The 24,098-nt window shown below is 52.9% G+C and overlaps 1 protein-coding gene across 1 annotated transcript in view; it reads left to right on the forward strand.

Annotated features, from left to right (window-relative positions):
- The first annotated feature begins 1,116 nt into the window (after positions 1–1,116).
- Positions 1,117–24,098, forward strand: part of pros1 (protein S) — a 62,272-nt gene continuing 39,290 nt past the window's right edge. Inside the window, exons 1-5 of the mRNA XM_029743179.1 lie at positions 1,117–1,320; positions 3,063–3,220; positions 11,690–11,714; positions 16,906–16,992; positions 18,251–18,373. Coding sequence (XP_029599039.1) covers positions 1,242–1,320; positions 3,063–3,220; positions 11,690–11,714; positions 16,906–16,992; positions 18,251–18,373 — 472 coding nt within the window. The 5' untranslated portion in view covers positions 1,117–1,241. The remainder of the gene's footprint in view (positions 1,321–3,062; positions 3,221–11,689; positions 11,715–16,905; positions 16,993–18,250; positions 18,374–24,098) is intronic.

The following is a 24,098-nucleotide window of genomic DNA, read 5'->3' on the forward strand; positions in this document are numbered from 1 at the left end:
GCTTATCAAGAGAACATCCCTGGTGCTTATCAAGAGAACATCCCTGGTGCTTATCAAGAGAACATCCCTCGTGCTTATCAAGAGAACATCCCTGGTGCTTATCAAGAGAACATCCCTGGTGTTTATCAAGAGAACATCCCTGGTGCTTATCAAGAGAACATCCCTGGTGCTTATCAAGAGAACATCCCTCGTGCTTATCAAGAGAACATCCCTGGTGCTTATCAAGAGAACATCCCTGGTGCTTATCAAGAGAACATCCCTGGTGCTTATCAAGAGAACATCCCTGGTGCTTATCAAGAGAACATCCCTGGTGCTTATCAAGAGAACATCCCTGGTGCTTATCAAGAGAACATCCCTGGTGCTTATCAAGAGAACATCCGTGGTGCTTATCAAGAGAACATCCCTGGTGTTTATCAAGAGAACATCCCTGGTGCTTATCAAGAGAACATCCCTGGTGTTTATCAAGAGAACATCCCTGGTGTTTATCAAGAGAACATCCCTGGTGCTTATCAAGAGAACATCCCTGGTGTTTATCAAGAGAACATCCCTGGTGTTTATCAAGAGAACATCCCTGGTGCTTATCAAGAGAACATCCCTGGTGCTTATCAAGAGAACATCCCTGGTGCTTATCAAGAGAACATCCCTGGTGCTTATCAAGAGAACATCCCTGGTGTTTATCAAGAGAACATCCCAGGTGCTTATCAAGAGAACATCCCTTATCAAGAGAACATCCCTGGTGCTTATCAAGAGAACATCCCTGGTGCTGATACCTCTGATCTGGAGGACTCAGCACCAGGAATGTTCTCTGTTTACAAATACAGAGAACATTACATTTACTACATTACATTTTTCAGCACTCCTATGATCTATTCCAATTGTGGCATGATTCCACTACTGTCATCTGTTTGCATGTTTCAATCGGGGACTTTTATTTTTGAAGGTTAAACGCCGATTCCAGTATTGTTGCTCATGTTAATGTTGTTAATGACACACGTTCCGCCTCCCTCCCTCCCTCTCCTCTCCTCTCCTCTCCTCTCCCCCCTCTCCTCTCCTCTCCTCTCCTCTCCTCTCCTCTCCTCTCCTCTCCTCTCCCCCCTCTCCCCCCTCTACTCTCCCCTCCCCTCCTCTCCCAGCTCCCGGTCCAGTCCCAGCTCTCTCCACCTAACAGGCGAAAAAACATTTTGGTGAAGAATCAAGTTGTTTCTAACAGACCTGAGCTGTTCCGAGGATCGGTTTTGACTATGTGGAAACATAAAACGGCGTTGGGAAACTCCGTGGTTTGTTTCTTCCTTCTGGTGGCGCTTTGCGACGCTCATCGATGTAAGTGAAACTTGATTTAGTTTTTTAATGTTGGATAACTGAAAAATGGACATATGTGGAAAGTAAAAGTACAGCTTTGGTGGTTGTTGTTTTTACGCTTTTACAAGATCAGGATATTTTCTTTTCCAAAGAATTAACGGTAACTTGTTACTAAAATACAATTTATATGCGTCAAAAGCCAAATAATTAACGGTAACTTCCAAACTAAAATACAATTTATATCCGTTAAAGCCAAATAATTAACGGTAACTTCCATACTAAAATACAATTTATATCCGTCAAAGCCAAATAATTAACGGTAACTTCCATACTAAAATACAATTTATATCCGTCAAAGCCAAATAATTAACGGTAACTTGTTACTAAAATACAACTTTCATGCGTCGAAGCCAAAGCTACTTTTCACAGCACGTTATAAACTCAGGAGAAACATGTTTGAGCTGCGTATGTCGACACAGACAACAGGTGATCTGATGTTTATAGACTTTTCCTGAAGTCTCGGAAGATGAGTGACGCCTCCTAGATTTATTCATGTTTTTTATTTTACTAAATGCTTTGATTGAAATAAAACCACGTGTTTGGGGGGGTAAATACCCCGCTAAACAAGAACAAAGGCCGGTTGAGAAAATGGGACTGTTTACTAATCCGTTTAAATCTACAATTTGATCCAAATTATTCATCAATCCAACATGTGGAAAACATCACATACACCGTTAACAGAAACCCCCTTCTTCCTGCTGCTGTTAATACGAGTAATAACAATGTAATTAACACTAGCCTTCACGTGTAGCTCAGTTGGTAGAGCATGGTGTTTGCAACGCCAGGGTTGTGGGTTCGATTCCCACGGGGGGGGGCAGTCCAAGTGCATGAAATGAAATGTATGCATTCACTACTGTAAGTCACTCTGGATAAGAGCGTCTGCTGAAATGACTGCAATGGAAATGAGTGTAACAGATGTAATCAGCACTTTGTAACTTCTTGCGTTGTGTTTTTAAAGAAAAGACGGTCCAGCCATCGACAAACAGTTGATTGGTGTTTTTATTCTGACAACAGACAAAAGGAAAAACACATTTAGATGTGTAGGAATCAACCAGGCATGTTGATGGCTGTACATTCGTGATTCGTTCCGCTTGCATGTCAATGTCACTGTTAGCAGGGAGCTAATGTGACCCATTGTAATTAGAGCATGCTAGCTAGCTCACTCTTTAACAGCAATAAAACATTTTTTTAAAGAAAAGCACATCCCAGGATGCCCCTGTCACGGTTTGTCGTAAGGAGAAGAGGACCGAGGTGAAGTGTGTGTCGTTCCACATTTTATTTCATCTGTGAAACTATGCGATACATCAAATAAACGGAATAAACAAAACAACAAACCGTGACGCAGAGGAGAAACAAACACTGACTCGAAAATAATCTCCCACAAAACCCCAGGGAGAAAAAAACCCTACTTAAGTATGATCTCCAATTAGAGACAACGTGGACCAGCTGCCTCTAATTGGAGATCATCCCAAACAAAAACCCCCCAACATAGAACTACAAAAAACTAGAACCTAAGAACATAGAAATAGAAAACATAGAAAAACACCTACTCTACCATAGAAAATAACATCTTACTACGGTCAGGACGTGACACCCACCTCAATATCTAACAGTTACTGTACATGTACTGTATACATCTGGACGTGTACCTAGTGAACTCGTACACATAACCGACCCAGTTACACGTGCGCGTCTGTCTCCAGTCCTGACCCAGAACAGGGCCTCCCAGTTTCTGTCTCGGCACCGCAGGGCCAACGCTCTGTTTGAGGAGAGCAAGAAAGGGAACCTGGAGAGAGAATGTATCGAGGAGCTGTGCAACAAGGAGGAGGCGCGGGAGATCTTTGAGAACTACCCAGAGACGGTGAGTGGCTCCTGAGAGGCCCCCGGCACACTAGCTACAAGATGGCCATGTCAGGAGGGACCTGGGGAGAGAGAGAGAGGGGTAGTCACTAGATGGTCAGGAGAGACCTGGGGAGAGAGAGAGGGTAGTCACTAGATGGTCAGGAGAGACCTGGGGAGAGAGAGAGGGTAGTCACTAGATGGTCATGTCAGGAGAGACCTGGGGAGAGAGAGAGGGTAGTCACTAGATGGTCATGTCAGGAGAGACCTGGGGAGAGAGAGAGGGTAGTCACTAGATGGTCATGTCAGGAGAGACCTGGGGAGAGAGAGAGGGTAGTCACTAGATGGTCAGGAGGGACCTGGGGAGAGAGAGAGGGTAGTCACTAGATGGTCATGTCAGGAGAGACCTGGGGAGAGAGAGAGGGTAGTCACTAGATGGTCATGTCAGGAGAGACCTGGGGAGAGAGAGAGGGTAGTCACTAGATGGTCAGGAGAGACCTGGGGAGAGAGAGAGGGTAGTCACTAGATGGTCATGTCAGGAGAGACCTGGGGAGAGAGAGAGGGTAGTCACTAGATGGTCAGGAGAGACCTGGGGAGAGAGAGAGGGTAGTCACTAGATGGTCATGTCAGGAGAGACTTGGGGAGAGAGAGAGGGTAGTCACTAGATGGTCATGTCAGGAGGGACCTGGGGAGAGAGAGAGGGTAGTCACTAGATGGTCAGGAGGGACCTGGGGAGAGAGAGAGGGTAGTCACTAGATGGTCAGGAGAGACCTGGGGAGAGAGAGAGGGTAGTCACTAGATGGTCAGGAGAGACCTGGGGAGAGAGAGAGGGTAGTCACTAGATGGTCAGGAGAGACCTGGGGAGAGAGAGAGGGTAGTCACTAGATGGTCAGGAGAGACCTGGGGAGAGAGAGAGGGTAGTCACTAGATGGTCAGGAGAGACCTGGGGAGAGAGAGAGGGTAGTCACTAGATGGTCATGTCAGGAGGGACCTGGGGAGAGAGAGAGGGTAGTCACTAGATGGTCAGGAGAGACCTGGGGAGAGAGAGAGGGTAGTCACTAGATGGTCAGGAGAGACCTGGGGAGAGAGAGAGGGTAGTCACTAGATGGTCATGTCAGGAGAGACCTGGGGAGAGAGAGAGGGTAGTCACTAGATGGTCAGGAGAGACCTGGGGAGAGAGAGAGGGTAGTCACTAGATGGTCAGGAGAGACCTGGGGAGAGAGAGAGGGTAGTCACTAGATGGTCATGTCAGGAGAGACCTGGGGAGAGAGAGAGGGTAGTCACTAGATGGTCAGGAGAGACCTGGGGAGAGAGAGAGGGTAGTCACTAGATGGTCAGGAGAGACCTGGGGAGAGAGAGAGGGTAGTCACTAGATGGTCAGGAGAGACCTGGGGAGAGAGAGAGGGTAGTCACTAGATGGTCAGGAGAGACCTGGGGAGAGAGAGAGGGTAGTCACTAGATGGTCAGGAGAGACCTGGGGAGAGAGAGAGGGTAGTCACTAGATGGTCAGGAGAGACCTGGGGAGAGAGAGAGGGTAGTCACTAGATGGTCAGGAGAGACCTGGGGAGAGAGAGAGGGTAGTCACTAGATGGTCAGGAGAGACCTGGGAGAGAGAGAGGGTAGTCACTAGATGGTCAGGAGAGACCTGGGGAGAGAGAGAGGGTAGTCACTAGATGGTCAGGAGAGACCTGGGGAGAGAGAGAGGGTAGTCACTAGATGGTCAGGAGAGACCTGGGGAGAGAGAGAGGGTAGTCACTAGATGGTCGTGTGTGTGTGTCTGTGTTTGTGTGTGTGTGTGTGTGTGTGTGTGTGTGTGTGTGTGTGTGTGTGTGTGTGTGTGTGTGTGTGTGTGTGTGTGTGTGTGTGTGTGTGTGTGTGTGTGTGTGTATGTAATAGACTCAGGTCATTGAACCGTTCCCCCATCGTGTGTTTGTCTATGCTGTGATCTGACCCGTTGGCTCGTGTTGACGTAGCTGAGTGGGATGGTAGTGGGACCTTGACCTCCATGCTGTTGACTGGTTGAAGATCCCAGACAGACACCAGGCGTCTGCTCATAATGTCTCCTCCCAGACGGACACCAGGCGTCTGCTCATAATGTCTCCTCCCAGACGGACACCAGGCGTCTGCTCATAATGTCTCCTCCCAGACAGACACCTCCCAGACAGACACCAGGCCTCTGCTCATAATGTCTCCTCCCGGACAGACACCAGGCGTCTGCTCATAATGTCTCCTCCCAGACGGACACCAGGCGTCTGCTCATAATGTCTCCTCCCAGACAGACACCTCCCAGACAGACATCAGGCCTCTGCTCATAATGTCTCCTCCCAGACAGACACCAGTCCTCCCAGACAGACACCAGGCCTCTGCTCATAATGTGTCCTCCCAGACAGACACCAGTCCTCCCAGACAGACACTAGGCCTCTGTTCATAATGTCTCCTCCCAGACAGACACCAGGCGTCTGCTCATAATGTCTCCTCCCAGACGGACACCAGGCGTCTGCTCATAATGTCTCCTCCCAGACAGACACCAGGCGTCTGCTCATAATGTCTCCTCCCAGACAGACACCAGGCGTCTGCTCATAATGTCTCCTCCCAGACAGACACCAGGCGTCTGCTCATAATGTCTCCTCCCAGACAGACACCAGGCGTCTGCTCAAAATGTCTCCTCCCAGACAGACACCAGGCGTCTGCTCATAATGTCTCCTCCCAGACAGACACCAGGCGTCTGCTCATAATGTCTCCTCCCAGACAGACACCAGGCGTCGGCTCATAATGTCTCCTCCCAGACAGACACCAGGCGTCGGCTCATAATGTCTCCTCCCAGACAGACACCAGGCGTCGGCTCATAATGTCTCCTCCCAGACAGACACCAGGCGTCGGCTCATAATGTCTCCTCCCAGACAGACACCAGGCGTCGGCTCATAATGTCTCCTTCCAGACAGACACCAGGCGTCTGCTCATAATGTCTCCTCCCAGACAGACACCAGGCGTCGGCTCATAATGTCTCCTCCCAGACGGACACCAGGCGTCTGCTCATAATGTCTCCTCCCAGACAGACACCAGGCGTCTGCTCATAATGTCTCCTCCCAGACAGACACCAGGCCTCTGCTCATAATGTCTCCTCCCAGACAGACACCAGGCGTCTGCTCATAATGTCTCCTCCCAGACAGACACCAGGCGTCGGCTCATAATGTCTCCTCCCAGACAGACACCAGGCGTCTGCTCATAATGTCTCCTCCCAGACAGACACCAGGCGTCTGCTCATAATGTCTCCTCCCAGACAGACACCAGTCCTCTGCTCATAATGTCTCCTCCCAGACAGACACCAGGCGTCGGCTCATAATGTCTCCTCCCAGACAGACACCAGTCCTCTGCTCATAATGTCTCCTCCCAGACAGACACCAGGCGTCTGCTCATAATGTGTCCTCCCAGAGAGACACCAGGCGTCTGCTCATAATGTCTCCTCCCAGACAGACACCAGGCGTCTGCTCATAATGTCTCCTCCCAGACAGACACCAGGCCTCTGCTCATAATGTCTCCTCCCAGACAGACACCAGGCGTCTGCTCATAATGTCTCCTCCCAGACAGACACCAGGCGTCTGCTCATAATGTCTCCTCCCAGACAGACACCAGGCGTCTGCTCATAATGTCTCCTCCCAGACAGACACCAGGCGTCGGCTCATAATGTCTCCTCCCAGACAGACACCAGTCCTCTGCTCATAATGTCTCCTCCCAGACAGACACCAGGCCTCTGCTCATAATGTCTCCTCCCAGACAGACACCAGGCCTCTGCTCATAATGTCTCCTCCCAGACAGACACCAGGCGTCGGCTCATAATGTCTCCTCCCAGACAGACACCAGGCGTCGGCTCATAATGTCTCCTCCCAGACAGACACCAGGCGTCGGCTCATAATGTCTCCTCCCAGAGAGACACCAGGCCTCTGCTCATAATGTCTCCTCCCAGACAGACACCAGGCGTCGGCTCATAATGTCTCCTCCCAGATAGACACCAGGCCTCTGCTCATAATGTCTCCTCCCAGACAGACACCAGTCCTCTGCTCATAATGTCTCCTCCCAGACAGACACCAGGCGTCTGCTCATAATGTCTCCTCCCAGACAGACACCAGGCGTCGGCTCATAATGTCTCCTCCCAGACAGACACCAGGCGTCGGCTCATAATGTCTCCTCCCAGACAGACACCAGGCGTCTGCTCATAATGTCTCCTCCCAGACAGACACCAGGCCTCTGCTCATAATGTCTCCTCCCAGACAGACACCAGGCGTCTGCTCATAATGTCTCCTCCCAGACAGACACCAGGCCTCTGCTCATAATGTCTCCTCCCAGACAGACACCAGGCGTCTGCTCATAATGTCTCCTCCCAGACAGACACCAGGCGTCGGCTCATAATGTCTCCTCCCAGACAGACACCAGGCGTCGGCTCATAATGTCTCCTCCCAGACAGACACCAGGCGTCTGCTCATAATGTCTCCTCCCAGACAGACACCAGGCGTCGGCTCATAATGTCTCCTCCCAGACAGACACCAGGCGTCTGCTCATAATGTCTCCTCCCAGACAGACACCAGGCGTCTGCTCATAATGTCTCCTCCCAGACAGACACCAGGCGTCTGCTCATAATGTCTCCTCCCAGAGAGACACCAGGCGTCTGCTCATAATGTCTCCTCCCAGACAGACACCAGGCGTCTGCTCATAATGTCTCCTCCCAGACAGACACCAGGCGTCTGCTCATAATGTCTCCTCCCAGACAGACACCAGGCGTCTGCTCATAATGTCTCCTCCCAGACAGACACCAGGCGTCTGCTCATAATGTCTCCTCCCAGACGGACACCAGGCGTCTGCTCATAATGTCTCCTCCCAGACGGACACCAGGCGTCTGCTCATAATGTCTCCTCCCAGACGGACACCAGGCGTCTGCTCATAATGTCTCCTCCCAGACAGACACCAGGCGTCTGCTCATAATGTCTCCTCCCAGACAGACACCAGGCGTCGGCTCATAATGTCTCCTCCCAGACAGACACCAGGCCTCTGCTCATAATGTCTCCTCCCAGACGGACACCAGGCGTCTGCTCATAATGTCTCCTCCCAGACAGACACCAGGCGTCTGCTCATAATGTCTCCTCCCAGACAGACACCAGGCGTCTGCTCATAATGTCTCCTCCCAGGCCTCTGCTCATAATGTCTCCTCCCAGACGGACACCAGGCCTCTGCTCATAATGTCTCCTCCCAGGCCTCTGCTCATAATGTCTCCTCCCAGACAGACACCAGGCGTCTGCTCATAATGTCTCCTCCCAGACAGACACCAGGCGTCTGCTCATAATGTCTCCTCCCAGACAGACACCAGGCGTCTGCTCATAATGTCTCCTCCCAGACAGACACCAGGCGTCTGCTCAAAATGTCTCCTCCCAGACAGACACCAGGCGTCTGCTCATAATGTCTCCTCCCAGACAGACACCAGGCGTCTGCTCATAATGTCTCCTCCCAGACAGACACCAGGCGTCGGCTCATAATGTCTCCTCCCAGACAGACACCAGGCGTCGGCTCATAATGTCTCCTCCCAGACAGACACCAGGCGTCGGCTCATAATGTCTCCTCCCAGACAGACACCAGGCGTCGGCTCATAATGTCTCCTCCCAGACAGACACCAGGCGTCGGCTCATAATGTCTCCTTCCAGACAGACACCAGGCGTCTGCTCATAATGTCTCCTCCCAGACAGACACCAGGCGTCGGCTCATAATGTCTCCTCCCAGACGGACACCAGGCGTCTGCTCATAATGTCTCCTCCCAGACAGACACCAGGCGTCTGCTCATAATGTCTCCTCCCAGACAGACACCAGGCCTCTGCTCATAATGTCTCCTCCCAGACAGACACCAGGCGTCTGCTCATAATGTCTCCTCCCAGACAGACACCAGGCGTCGGCTCATAATGTCTCCTCCCAGACAGACACCAGGCGTCTGCTCATAATGTCTCCTCCCAGACAGACACCAGGCGTCTGCTCATAATGTCTCCTCCCAGACAGACACCAGTCCTCTGCTCATAATGTCTCCTCCCAGACAGACACCAGGCGTCGGCTCATAATGTCTCCTCCCAGACAGACACCAGTCCTCTGCTCGTAATGTCTCCTCCCAGACAGACACCAGGCGTCTGCTCATAATGTGTCCTCCCAGAGAGACACCAGGCGTCTGCTCATAATGTCTCCTCCCAGACAGACACCAGGCGTCTGCTCATAATGTCTCCTCCCAGACAGACACCAGGCCTCTGCTCATAATGTCTCCTCCCAGACAGACACCAGGCGTCTGCTCATAATGTCTCCTCCCAGACAGACACCAGGCGTCTGCTCATAATGTCTCCTCCCAGACAGACACCAGGCGTCTGCTCATAATGTCTCCTCCCAGACAGACACCAGGCGTCGGCTCATAATGTCTCCTCCCAGACAGACACCAGTCCTCTGCTCATAATGTCTCCTCCCAGACAGACACCAGGCCTCTGCTCATAATGTCTCCTCCCAGACAGACACCAGGCCTCTGCTCATAATGTCTCCTCCCAGACAGACACCAGGCGTCGGCTCATAATGTCTCCTCCCAGACAGACACCAGGCGTCGGCTCATAATGTCTCCTCCCAGACAGACACCAGGCGTCGGCTCATAATGTCTCCTCCCAGAGAGACACCAGGCCTCTGCTCATAATGTCTCCTCCCAGACAGACACCAGGCGTCGGCTCATAATGTCTCCTCCCAGATAGACACCAGGCCTCTGCTCATAATGTCTCCTCCCAGACAGACACCAGTCCTCTGCTCATAATGTCTCCTCCCAGACAGACACCAGGCGTCTGCTCATAATGTCTCCTCCCAGACAGACACCAGGCGTCGGCTCATAATGTCTCCTCCCAGACAGACACCAGGCGTCGGCTCATAATGTCTCCTCCCAGACAGACACCAGGCGTCTGCTCATAATGTCTCCTCCCAGACAGACACCAGGCCTCTGCTCATAATGTCTCCTCCCAGACAGACACCAGGCGTCTGCTCATAATGTCTCCTCCCAGACAGACACCAGGCCTCTGCTCATAATGTCTCCTCCCAGACAGACACCAGGCGTCTGCTCATAATGTCTCCTCCCAGACAGACACCAGGCGTCGGCTCATAATGTCTCCTCCCAGACAGACACCAGGCGTCGGCTCATAATGTCTCCTCCCAGACAGACACCAGGCGTCTGCTCATAATGTCTCCTCCCAGACAGACACCAGGCGTCGGCTCATAATGTCTCCTCCCAGACAGACACCAGGCGTCTGCTCATAATGTCTCCTCCCAGACAGACACCAGGCGTCTGCTCATAATGTCTCCTCCCAGACAGACACCAGGCGTCTGCTCATAATGTCTCCTCCCAGAGAGACACCAGGCGTCTGCTCATAATGTCTCCTCCCAGACAGACACCAGGCGTCTGCTCATAATGTCTCCTCCCAGACAGACACCAGGCGTCTGCTCATAATGTCTCCTCCCAGACAGACACCAGGCGTCTGCTCATAATGTCTCCTCCCAGACAGACACCAGGCGTCTGCTCATAATGTCTCCTCCCAGACGGACACCAGGCGTCTGCTCATAATGTCTCCTCCCAGACGGACACCAGGCGTCTGCTCATAATGTCTCCTCCCAGACAGACACCAGGCGTCTGCTCATAATGTCTCCTCCCAGACAGACACCAGGCGTCTGCTCATAATGTCTCCTCCCAGACAGACACCAGGCGTCGGCTCATAATGTCTCCTCCCAGACAGACACCAGGCCTCTGCTCATAATGTCTCCTCCCAGACGGACACCAGGCGTCTGCTCATAATGTCTCCTCCCAGACAGACACCAGGCGTCTGCTCATAATGTCTCCTCCCAGACAGACACCAGGCGTCTGCTCATAATGTCTCCTCCCAGGCCTCTGCTCATAATGTCTCCTCCCAGACGGACACCAGGCCTCTGCTCATAATGTCTCCTCCCAGGCCTCTGCTCATAATGTCTCCTCCCAGACAGACACCAGGCGTCTGCTCATAATGTCTCCTCCCAGACAGACACCAGGCCTCTGCTCATAATGTCTCCTCCCAGACAGACACCAGGCGTCGGCTCATAATGTCTCCTCCCAGACAGACACCAGGCGTCTGCTCATAATGTCTCCTCCCAGACAGACACCAGGCCTCTGCTCATAATGTCTCCTCCCAGACAGACACCAGGCCTCTGCTCATAATGTCTCCTCCCAGACAGACACCAGGCGTCGGCTCATAATGTCTCCTCCCAGACGGACACCAGGCCTCTGCTCATAATGTCTCCTCCCAGACAGACACCAGGCGTCTGCTCATAATGTCTCCTCCCAGACGGACACCAGGCCTCTGCTCATAATGTCTCCTCCCAGACAGACACCAGGCGTCTGCTCATAATGTCTCCTCCCAGACAGACACCAGGCCTCTGCTCATGTCTCCTCTTTTCTCTTTTTTTACAGGAATATTTCTATCCTCAATATGTCTGTAAGTATCAGCCGTTCTGCACTCAGTTGAAGTCCTTCTGTTTTCACCCATATTTCCATGAATAACATCTAGTGATACAGAATCTAGCTAAACCCTCAGCCTCATTTCCTCAGTGAGTTATCATATGACTGATGCCAGCTAATATAACCCCACTGTGTTGCTGTCTGATGATATGACTGATGCCAGCTGATATAACCCCACTGTGTTGCTGTCTGATGATATGACTGATGCCAGCTAATATAACCCCACTGTGTTGCTGTCTGATGATATGACTGATGCCAGCTAATATAACCCCACTGTATTGCTGTCTGATGATATGACTGATGCCAGCTAATATAACCCCACTGTGTTGCTGTCTGATGATATGACTGATGCCAGCTAATATAACCCCACTGTATTGTGTTGCTGTCTGATGATATGACTGATGCCAGCTGATATAACCCCACTGTATTGCTGTCTGTCTGATGATATGACTGATGCCAGCTAATATAACCCCACTGTGTTGCTGTCTGATGATATGACTGATGCCAGCTGATATAACCCCACTGTATTGCTGTCTGTCTGATGATATGACTGATGCCAGCTGATATAACCCCACTGTATTGCTGTCTGATGATATGACTGATGCCAGCTAATATAACCCCACTGTATTGCTGTCTGATGATATGACTGATGCCAGCTAATGTAACCCCACTGTATTGCTGTCTGATGATATGACTGATGCCAGCTAATATAACCCCAATATAACCCCACTGTGTTGCTGTCTGATGATATGACTGATGCCAGCTGATATAACCCCACTGTATTGCTGTCTGTCTGATGATATGACTGATGCCAGCTAATATAACCCCACTGTATTGCTGTCTGATGATATGACTGATGCCAGCTGATATAACCCCACTGTGTTGCTGTCTGATGATATGACTGATGCCAGCTAATATAACCCCACTGTGTTGCTGTCTGATGATATGACTGATGCCAGCTGATATAACCCCACTGTATTGCTGTCTGTCTGATGATATGACTGATGCCAGCTGATATAACCCCACTGTGTTGCTGTCTGATGATATGACTGATGCCAGCTGATATAACCCCACTGTATTGCTGTCTGTCTGATGATATGACTGATGCCAGCTAATATAACCCCACTGTATTGCTGTCTGATGATATGACTGATGCCAGCTAATATAACCCCACTGTGTTGCTGTCTGTCTGTCTAAGGATATGACTGATGCCAGCTGATATAACCCCACTGTGTTGCTGTCTGTCGGATAATATGACTGATGCCAGCTAATATAACCCCACTGTGTTGCTGTCTGTCTGATGATCTGACTGATGCCAGCTCATATAACCCCACTGTATTGCTGTCTGTCTGATGATATGACTGATGCCAGCTAATATAACCCCACTGTGTTGCTGTCTGTCTGATGATATGACTGATGCCAGCTAATATAACCCCACTGTATTGCTGTCTGATGATATGACTGATGCCAGCTAATATAACCCCACTGTATTGCTGTCTGTCTGATGATATGACTGATGCCAGCTCATATAACCCCACTGTATTGCTGTCTGTCTGATGATCTGACTGATGCCAGCTCATATAACCCCACTGTATTGCTGTCTGTCTGATGATATGACTGATGCCAGCTCATATAACCCCACTGTATTGTATTGCTGTCTGTCTGATGATATGACTGATGCCAGCTAATATAACCCCACTGTATTGCTGTCTGTCTGATGATATGACTGATGCCAGCTAATATAACCCCACTGTGTTGCTGTCTGTCTGATGGTATGACTGATGCCAGCTAATATAACCCCACTGTATTGCTGTCTGTCTGATAATATGACTGATGCCAGCTGATATAAACCCCCACTGTATTGCTGTCTGTCTGATGATATGACTGATGCCAGCTGATATAACCCCACTGTATTGCTGTCTGATGATATGACTGATGCCAGCTAATATAATCCTACTGTATTGCTGTCTGATAATATGACTGATGCCAGCTGATATAAACCCCCACTGTATTGCTGTCTGTCTGATGATATGACTGATGCCAGCTAATATAACCCCACTGTGTTACTGTCTGTCTGATGATATGACTGATGCCAGCTAATATAACCCCACTGTATTGCTGTCTGTCTGATGATATGACTGATGCCAGCTGATATAACCCCACTGTGTTGCTGTCTGTCTGATGATATGACTGATGCCAGCTGATATAAACCCCCACTGTATTGTATTGCTGTCTGTCTGGTGATATGACTGATGCCAGCTAATATAATCCCACTGTATTGCTGTCTGTCTGATGAAATGACTGATGCCAGCTGATATAACCCCACTGTGTTGCTGTCTGTCTGATGATATGACTGATGCCAGCTGATATAACCCCACTGTATTGCTGTCTGATGATATGACTGATGCCAGCTGATATAACCCCACTGTATTGCTGTCTGTCTGATGATATGACTGATGCCAGCTGATATAACCCCACTGTATTGCTGTCTGTCTGATGATATGACTGATGCCAGCTAATATAACCCCACTGTGTTGCTGTCTGTCTGATGATATGACTGATGCCAGCTGATATAACCCCACTGTGTTGCTGTCTGTCTGATGATATGACTGATGCCAGCTGATATAAACCCACTGTATTGCTGTCTGTCTGATGATATGACTGATGCCAGCTAATATAACCCCACTGTATTGCTGTCTGTCTGATGATATGACTGATGCCAGCTAATATAACCCCACTGTATTGTGTTGCTGTCTGTCTGATGATATGACTGATGCCAGCTAATATAACCCCACTGTATTGCTGTCTGATGATATGAATGATGCCAGCTAATATAACCCCACTGTATTGCTGTCTGGTGATATGACTGATGCCAGCTGATATAAACCCCCGCTGTATTGTATTGCTGTCTGTCTGATGATATGACTGATGCCAGCTAATATAACCCCACTGTATTGCTGTCTGATGATATGACTGATGCCAGCTAATATAACCCCACTGTGTTGCTGTCTGATGATATGACTGATGCCAGCTAATATAACCCCACTGTATTGCTGTCTGATGATATGACTGATGCCAGCTGATATAAACCCACTGTGTTGCTGTCTGTCTGATGATATGACTGATGCCAGCTGATATAAACCCACTGTATTGCTGTCTGTCTGATGATATGACTGATGCCAGCTGATATAACCCCACTGTATTGCTGTCTGTCTGATGATATGACTGATGCCAGCTAATATAAACCCCACTGTGTTGCTGTCTGATGATATGACTGATGCCAGCTGATATAACCCCACTGTATTGCTGTCTGTCTGATGATATGACTGATGCCAGCTAATATAACCCCACTGTATTGCTGTCTGTCTGATGATATGACTGATGCCAGCTGATATAACCCCACTGTATTGCTGTCTGTCTGATGATATGACTGATGCCAGCTAATATAACCCCACTGTATTGCTGTCTGTCTGATGATATGACTGATGCCAGCTAATATAACCCCACTGTATTGCTGTCTGTCTGATGATATGACTGATGCCAGCTAATATAACCCCACTGTATTGCTGTCTGATGACATGACTGATGCCAGCTGATATAAACCCACTGTGTTGCTGTCTGATGATATGACTGATGCCAGCTGATATAACCCCACTGTATTGCTGTCTGATGATATGACTGATGCCAGCTAATATAACCCCACTGCATTGCTGTCTGTCTGATGATATGACTGATGCCAGCTGATATAACCCCACTGTATTGCTGTCTGTCTGATGATATGACTGATGCCAGCTGATATAACCCCACTGTATTGCTGTCTGATGATATGACTGATGCCAGCTGATATAACCCCACTGTATTGCTGTCTGTCTGATGATATGACTGATGCCAGCTGATATAACCCCACTGTGTTGCTGTCTGATGATATGACTGATGCCAGCTAATATAACCCCACTGTGTTGCTGTCTGTCTGATGATATGACTGATGCCAGCTAATATAACCCCACTGTATTGCTGTCTGTCTGATGATATGACTGATGCCAGCTGATATAACCCCACTGTATTGCTGTCTGTCTGATGATATGACTGATGCCAGCTGATATAACCCCACTGTATTGCTGTCTGATGATATGACTGATGCCAGCTAATATAACCCCACTGTGTTGCTGTCTGTCTGATGATATGACTGATGCCAGCTGATATAACCCCACTGTATTGCTGTCTGTCTGATGATATGACTGATGCCAGCTAATATAACCCCACTGTATTGCTGTCTGATGATATGACTGATGCCAGCTGATATAACCCCACTGTGTTGCTGTCTGTCTGATGATATGACTGATGCCAGCTGATATAACCCCACTGTATTGCTGTCTGATGATATGACTGATGCCAGCTGATATAACCCCACTGTATTGCTGTCTGATGATATGACTGATGCCAGCTAATATAACCCCACTGTATTGCTGTCTGTCTGATGATATGACTGATGCCAGCTAATATAACCCCACTGTATTGCTGTCTGATGATATGACTGATGCCAGCTAATATAACCCCACTGTGTTGCTGTCTGTCTGATGATATGACTGATGCCAGCTAATATAACCCCACTGTATTGGTGTCTGATGATATGACTGATGCCAGCTGATATAACCCCACTGTGTTGCTGTCTGATGATATGACTGATGCCAGCTGATATAAACCCCACTGTATTGCTGTCTGATGATATGACTGATGCCAGCTGATATAACCCCACTGTATTGCTGTCTGTCTGATGATATGACTGATGCCAGCTAATATAACCCCACTGTATTGCTGTCTGATGATATGACTGATGCCAGCTAATATAACCCCACTGTATTGCTGTCTGTCTGATGATATGACTGATGCCAGCTGATATAACCCCACTGTATTGCTGTCTGATGATATGACTGATGCCAGCTAATATAACCCCACTGTATTGCTGTCTGTCTGATGATATGACTGATGCCAGCTGATATAACCCCACTGTATTGCTGTCTGATGATATGACTGATGCCAGCTAATATAACCCCACTGTATTGCTGTCTGATGATATGACTGATGCCAGCTGATATAAACCCCACTGTATTGCTGTCTGATGATATGACTGATGCCAGCTGATATAACCCCACTGTGTTGTGTTTCAGTTTGTCTGGGTTCGCATCGTGTCGGCATCAACAACCACAACTCCGGAGACTCCAACGTCCCTTCAAACCTCAGGACTTGTGTCAGAGGTTGGTAAAGGTTAGAGATGGTCAGGACCTGGTGAAGGTTAGAGATGGTCAGGACCTGGTAAAGGTTAGAGATGGTCAGGACCTGGTGAAGGTTAGAGATGGTCAGGACCTGGTGAAGGTTAGAGATGGTCAGGACCTGGTGAAGGTTAGAGATGGTCAGGACCTGGTAAAGGTTAGAGATGGTCAGGACCTGGTGAAGGTTAGAGATGGTCAGGACCTGGTAAAGGTTGGTAAAGGTTAGAGACGGTGGTTTGGGGTTCAGAGGTTAGGACTACGGGTTGGTTTAGGGAAGGGTTGTCAAATGTATTTGTTTGACCCCCTGGTTTAGGGGTAGGGTGCTGGCCACCAGACCGTGTGTTTGACCCCCCTGGTTTAGGGGTAGGGTGCTGGCCACCAGACCGTGTGTTTGACCCCCCTGGTTTAGGGGTAGGGTGCTGGTCCACCGGGCCGTATGTTTGACCCCCTGGTTTAGGGGTAGGGGGCTGGCCACCAGACCGTGTGTTTGACCCCCCTGGTTTAGGGGTAGGGGGCTGGTCCACCGGGCCGTATGTTTGACCCCCTGGTTTAGGGGTAGGGGGCTGGCCACCAGACCGTGTGTTTGACCCCCCTGGTTTAGGGAAGGGGGCTGGCCACCAGACCGTGTGTTTGACCCCCCTGGTTTAGAGGGTAGGGTGCTGGCCACCAGGCCGTATGTTTGACCCCCTGGTTTAGGGGTAGGGTGCTGGCCCACAGGCCGTATGTTTGACCCCCTGGTTTAGGGGTAGGGTGCTGGCCCACGGGCCGTATGTTTGACCCCCTGGTTTAGGGGTAGGGTGCTGGCCACCAGACCGTGTGTTTGACCCCCTGGTTTAGGGGTAGGGTGCTGGCCCACAGGCCGTATGTTTGACCCCCTGGTTTAGGGGTAGGGTGCTGGCCCACGGGCCGTATGTTTGACCCCCTGGTTTAGGGGTAGGGTGCTGGCCACCGGGCCGTATGTTTGACCCCCCTGGTTTAGGGGTAGGGTGCTGGCCCACCGGGCCGTATAGTTGACCCCCTGGTTTAGGGGTAGGGTGCTGGCCCACGGGCCGTATGTTTGACCCCCCTGGTTTAGGGGTAGGGTGCTTGCCACCAGACCGTGTGTTTGACCCCCCTGGTTTAGGGGTAGGGTGCTGGTCCCTGGTAACTCTGTGTGTGTGTGTGTGTGTGTGTGTGTGTGTGTGTGTGTGTGTGTGTGTGTGTGTGTGTGTGTGTGTGTGTGTGTGTGTGTGTTGTTCTGCAGAGATCAGTGACCAGTGCCTTCCGTTTCCATGTTACAAGGAGGGTTCTGAACGCTGCATCGATGGACAGGCCTCCTTCACCTGTCGGTGTCGACCAGGCTGGAAGGGCCCGCGCTGTGAGGATGGTAGGTACCAGACAGACAGGGTTAGACGGGCCTCCTTCACCTGTCGGTGTCGACCAGGCTGGAAGGGCCCGCGCTGTGAGGATGGTAGGTACCAGACAGACAGGGTTAGACGGGCCTCCTTCACCTGTCGGTGTCGACCAGGCTGGAAGGGCCCGCGCTGTGAGGATGGTAGGTACCAGACAGACAGGGTCAGACAGGCCTCCTTCACCTGTCGGTGTCGACCAGGCTGGAAGGGCCCGCGCTGTGAGGATGGTAGGTACCAGACAGACAGGGTCAGACAGGCCTCCTTCACCTGTCGGTGTCGACCAGGCTGGAAGGGCCCGCGCTGTGAGGATGGTAGGTACCAGACAGACAGGGTCAGACAGGCCTCCTTCACCTGTCGGTGTCGACCAGGCTGGAAGGGCCCGCGCTGTGAGGATGGTAGGTACCAGACAGACAGGGTCAGACAGGCCTCCTTCACCTGTCGGTGTCGACCAGGCTGGAAGGGCCCGCGCTGTGAGGATGGTAGGTACCAGACAGACAGGGTCAGACAGGGCCTCCTTCACCTGTCGGTGTCGACCAGGCTGGAAGGGCCCGCGCTGTGAGGATGGTAGGTACCAGACAGACAGGGTCAGACGGGCCTCCTTCACCTGTCGGTGTCGACCAGGCTGGAAGGGCCCGCCGCTGTGAGGATGGTAGGTACCAGACAGACAGGGTCAGACGGGCCTCCTTCACCTGTCGGTGTCGACCAGGCTGGAAGGGCCCGCGCTGTGAGGATGGTAGGTACCAGACAGACAGGGTCAGACGGGCCTCCTTCACCTGTCGGTGTCGACCAGGCTGGAAGGGCCCGCGCTGTGAGGATGGTAGGTACCAGACAGACAGGGTCAGACGGGCCTCCTTCACCTGTCGGTGTCGACCAGGCTGGAAGGGCCCGCGCTGTGAGGATGGTAGGTACCAGACAGACAGGGTCAGACGGGCCTCCTTCACCTGTCGGTGTCGACCAGGCTGGAAGGGCCCGCGCTGTGAGGATGGTAGGTACCAGACAGACAGGGTCAGACGGGCCTCCTTCACCTGTCGGTGTCGACCAGGCTGGAAGGGCCCGCGCTGTGAGGATGGTAGGTACCAGACAGACAGGGTCAGACGGGCCTCCTTCACCTGTCGGTGTCGACCAGGCTGGAAGGGCCCGCGCTGTGAGGATGGTAGGTACCAGACAGACAGGGTCAGACGGGCCTCCTTCACCTGTCGGTGTCGACCAGGCTGGAAGGGCCCCGCGCTGTGAGGATGGTAGGTACCAGACAGACAGGGTCAGACGGGCCTCCTTCACCTGTCGGTGTCGACCAGGCTGGAAGGGCCCGCGCTGTGAGGATGGTAGGTACCAGACAGACAGGGTCAGACGGGCCTCCTTCACCTGTCGGTGTCGACCAGGCTGGAAGGGCCCGCGCTGTGAGGATGGTAGGTACCAGACAGACAGGGTCAGACGGGCCTCCTTCACCTGTCGGTTGTCGACCAGGCTGGAAGGGCCCGCGCTGTGAGGATGGTAGGTACCAGACAGACAGGGTCAGACGGGCCTCCTTCACCTGTCGGTGTCGACCAGGCTGGAAGGGCCCGCGCTGTGAGGATGGTAGGTACCAGACAGACAGGGTCAGACGGGCCTCCTTCACCTGTCGGTGTCGACCAGGCTGGAAGGGCCCGCGCTGTGAGGATGGTAGGTACCAGACAGACAGGGTCAGACGGGCCTCCTTCACCTGTCGGTGTCGACCAGGCTGGAAGGGCCCGCGCTGTGAGGATGGTAGGTACCAGACAGACAGGGTCAGACGGGCCTCCTTCACCTGTCGGTGTCGACCAGGCTGGAAGGGCCCGCGCTGTGTGAGGATGGTAGGGTACCAGACAGGACAGGGTCAGACGGGCCTCCTTCACCTGTCGGTGTCGACCAGGCTGGAAGGGCCCGCGCTGTGAGGATGGTAGGTACCAGACAGACAGGGTCAGACGGGCCTCCTTCACCTGTCGGTGTCGACCAGGCTGGAAGGGCCCGCGCTGTGAGGATGGTAGGTACCAGACAGACAGGGTCAGACGGGCCTCCTTCCCCTGTCGGTGTCGACCAGGCTGGAAGGGCCCGCGCTGTGAGGATGGTAGGTACCAGACAGACAGGGTCAGACGGGCCTCCTCACCTGTCGGTGTCGACCAGGCTGGAAGGGCCCGCGCTGTGAGGATGGTAGGTACCAGACAGACAGGGTCAGACGGGCCTCCTTCACCTGTCGGTGTCGACCAGGCTGGAAGGGCCCGCGCTGTGAGGATGGTAGGTACCAGACAGACAGGGTCAGACGGGCCTCCTTCACCTGTCGGTGTCGACCAGGCTGGAAGGGCCCGCGCTGTGAGGATGGTAGGTACCAGACAGACAGGGTCAGACGGGCCTCCTTCACCTGTCGGTGTCGACCAGGCTGGAAGGGCCCGCGCTGTGAGGATGGTAGGTACCAGACAGACAGGGTCAGACGGGCCTCCTTCACCTGTCGGTGTCGACCAGGCTGGAAGGGCCCGCGCTGTGAGGATGGTAGGTACCAGACAGACAGGGTCAGACGGGCCTCCTTCACCTGTCGGTGTCGACCAGGCTGGAAGGGCCCGCGCTGTGAGGATGGTAGGTACCAGACAGACAGGGTCAGACGGGCCTCCTTCACCTGTCGGTGTCGACCAGGCTGGAAGGGCCCGCGCTGTGAGGATGGTAGGTACCAGACAGACAGGGTCAGACGGGCCTCCTTCACCTGTCGGTGTCGACCAGGCTGGAAGGGCCCGCGCTGTGAGGATGGTAGGTACCAGACAGACAGGGTCAGACGGGCCTCCTTCACCTGTCGGTGTCGACCAGGCTGGAAGGGCCCGCGCTGTGAGGATGGTAGGTACCAGACAGACAGGGTCAGACGGGCCTCCTTCACCTGTCGGTGTCGACCAGGCTGGAAGGGCCCCGCGCTGTGAGGATGGTAGGTACCAGACAGACAGGGTCAGACGGGCCTCCTTCACCTGTCGGTGTCGACCAGGCTGGAAGGGCCCGCGCTGTGAGGATGGTAGGTACCAGACAGACAGGGTCAGACGGGCCTCCTTCACCTGTCGGTGTCGACCAGGCTGGAAGGGCCCGCGCTGTGAGGATGGTAGGTACCAGACAGACAGGGTCAGACGGGCCTCCTTCACCTGTCGGTGTCGACCAGGCTGGAAGGGCCCGCGCTGTGAGGATGGTAGGTACCAGACAGACAGGGTCAGACGGGCCTCCTTCACCTGTCGGTGTCGACCAGGCTGGAAGGGCCCGCGCTGTGAGGATGGTAGGTACCAGACAGACAGGGTCAGACGGGCCTCCTTCACCTGTCGGTGTCGACCAGGCTGGAAGGGCCCGCGCTGTGAGGATGGTAGGTACCAGACAGACAGGGTCAGACGGGCCTCCTTCACCTGTCGGTGTCGACCAGGCTGGAAGGGCCCGCGCTGTGAGGATGGTAGGTACCAGACAGACAGGGTCAGACGGGCCTCCTTCACCTGTCGGTGTCGACCAGGCTGGAAGGGCCCGCGCTGTGAGGATGGTAGGTACCAGACAGACAGGGTCAGACGGGCCTCCTTCACCTGTCGGTGTCGACCAGGCTGGAAGGGCCCGCGCTGTGAGGATGGTAGGTACCAGACAGACAGGGTCAGACGGGCCTCCTTCACCTGTCGGTGTCGACCAGGCTGGAAGGGCCCGCGCTGTGAGGATGGTAGGTACCAGACAGACAGGGTCAGACGGGCCTCCTTCACCTGTCGGTGTCGACCAGGCTGGAAGGGCCCGCGCTGTGAGGATGGTAGGTACCAGACAGACAGGGTCAGACGGGCCTCCTTCACCTGTCGGTGTCGACCAGGCTGGAAGGGCCCGCGCTGTGAGGATGGTAGGTACCAGACAGACAGGGTCAGACGGGCCTCCTTCACCTGTCGGTGTCGACCAGGCTGGAAGGGCCCGCGCTGTGAGGATGGTAGGTACCAGACAGACAGGGTCAGACGGGCCTCCTTCACCTGTCGGTGTCGACCAGGCTGGAAGGGCCCGCGCTGTGAGGATGGTAGGTACCAGACAGACAGGGTCAGACGGGCCTCCTTCACCTGTCGGTGTCGACCAGGCTGGAAGGGCCCGCGCTGTGAGGATGGTAGGTACCAGACAGACAGGGTCAGACGGGCCTCCTTCACCTGTCGGTGTCGACCAGGCTGGAAGGGCCCGCGCTGTGAGGATGGTAGGTACCAGACAGACAGGGTCAGACGGGCCTCCTTCACCTGTCGGTGTCGACCAGGCTGGAAGGGCCCCGCGCTGTGAGGATGGTAGGTACCAGACAGACAGGGTCAGACGGGCCTCCTTCACCTGTCGGTGTCGACCAGGCTGGAAGGGCCCGCGCTGTGAGGATGGTAGGTACCAGACAGACAGGTCAGACGGGCCTCCTTCACCTGTCGGTGTCGACCAGGCTGGAAGGGCCCGCGCTGTGAGGATGGTAGGTACCAGACAGACAGGGTCAGACGGGCCTCCTTCACCTGTCGGTGTCGACCAGGCTGGAAGGGCCCGCGCTGTGAGGATGGTAGGTACCAGACAGACAGGGTCAGACGGGCCCTCCTTCACCTGTCGGTGTCGACCAGGCTGGAAGGGCCCCGCGCTGTGAGGATGGTAGGTACCAGACAGACAGGGTCAGACGGGCCTCCTTCACCTGTCGGTTGTCGACCAGGCTGGAAGGGCCCCGCGCTGTGAGGATGGTAGGTACCAGACAGACAGGGTCAGACGGGCCTCCTTCACCTGTCGGTGTCGACCAGGCTGGAAGGGCCCGCGCTGTGAGGATGGTAGGTACCAGACAGACAGGGTCAGACGGGCCTCCTTCACCTGTCGGTGTCGACCAGGCTGGAAGGGCCGCGCTTGTGAGGATGGTAGGTACCAGACAGACAGGGTCAGACGGGCCTCCTTCACCTGTCGGTGTCGACCAGGCTGGAAGGGCCCGCGCTGTGAGGATGGTAGGTACCAGACAGACAGGGTGTCCCCATACTAAAGATCTTTCCTATTGGGTCCTGGCTTAATACTGGGTCCTGTCTTAATACTGGGTCCTGGCTTAATACTGGGTCCTACTTAATACTGGGTCCTGGCTTAATACTGGGTCCTGGCTTAATACTGGGTCCTGGCTTAATACTGGGTCCTACTTAATACTGGGTCCTGGCTTAATACTGGGTCCTACTTAATACTGGGTCCTACTTAATACTGGTCTTACTTAATACTGGTTCCTACTTAATACTGGGTCCTGGCTTAATACTGGGTCCTACTTAATACTGGGTCCTGGCTTAATAATGGGTTCTGGCTTAATACTGGGTCCTGGCTTAATACTGGGTCCTACTTAATACTGGGTCCTGGCTTAATACAGGGTCCTGGCTTAATACTGGGTCCTACTTAATACTGGGTCCTGGCTTAATAAGGGGTCCTACTTAATACTGGGTCCTACTTAATACTGGGTCCTACTTAATACTGGGGTCCTGGCTTAATACTGGGTCCTACTTAATACTGGGTCCTGGCTTAATACTGGGTCCTGGGCTTAATACAGGGTTCCTGTCTTAATACTGGGTCTGGCTTAATACTGGGTCCTGGCTTAAATACTGGGTCCTGGCTTAATACTTGGGGTCCTGGCTAATACTGGGTCCTGGCTAATACAGGGTCCTGGCTTAATTACTGGGTCCTGGCTTAATACTGGGTCCTGGCTTAATACTGGGTCCTGGCTTAATA

This window comes from Salmo trutta, unplaced genomic scaffold (genome assembly GCF_901001165.1).
Source record: "Salmo trutta unplaced genomic scaffold, fSalTru1.1, whole genome shotgun sequence".
Classification (NCBI taxonomy): domain Eukaryota; kingdom Metazoa; phylum Chordata; class Actinopteri; order Salmoniformes; family Salmonidae; genus Salmo; species Salmo trutta.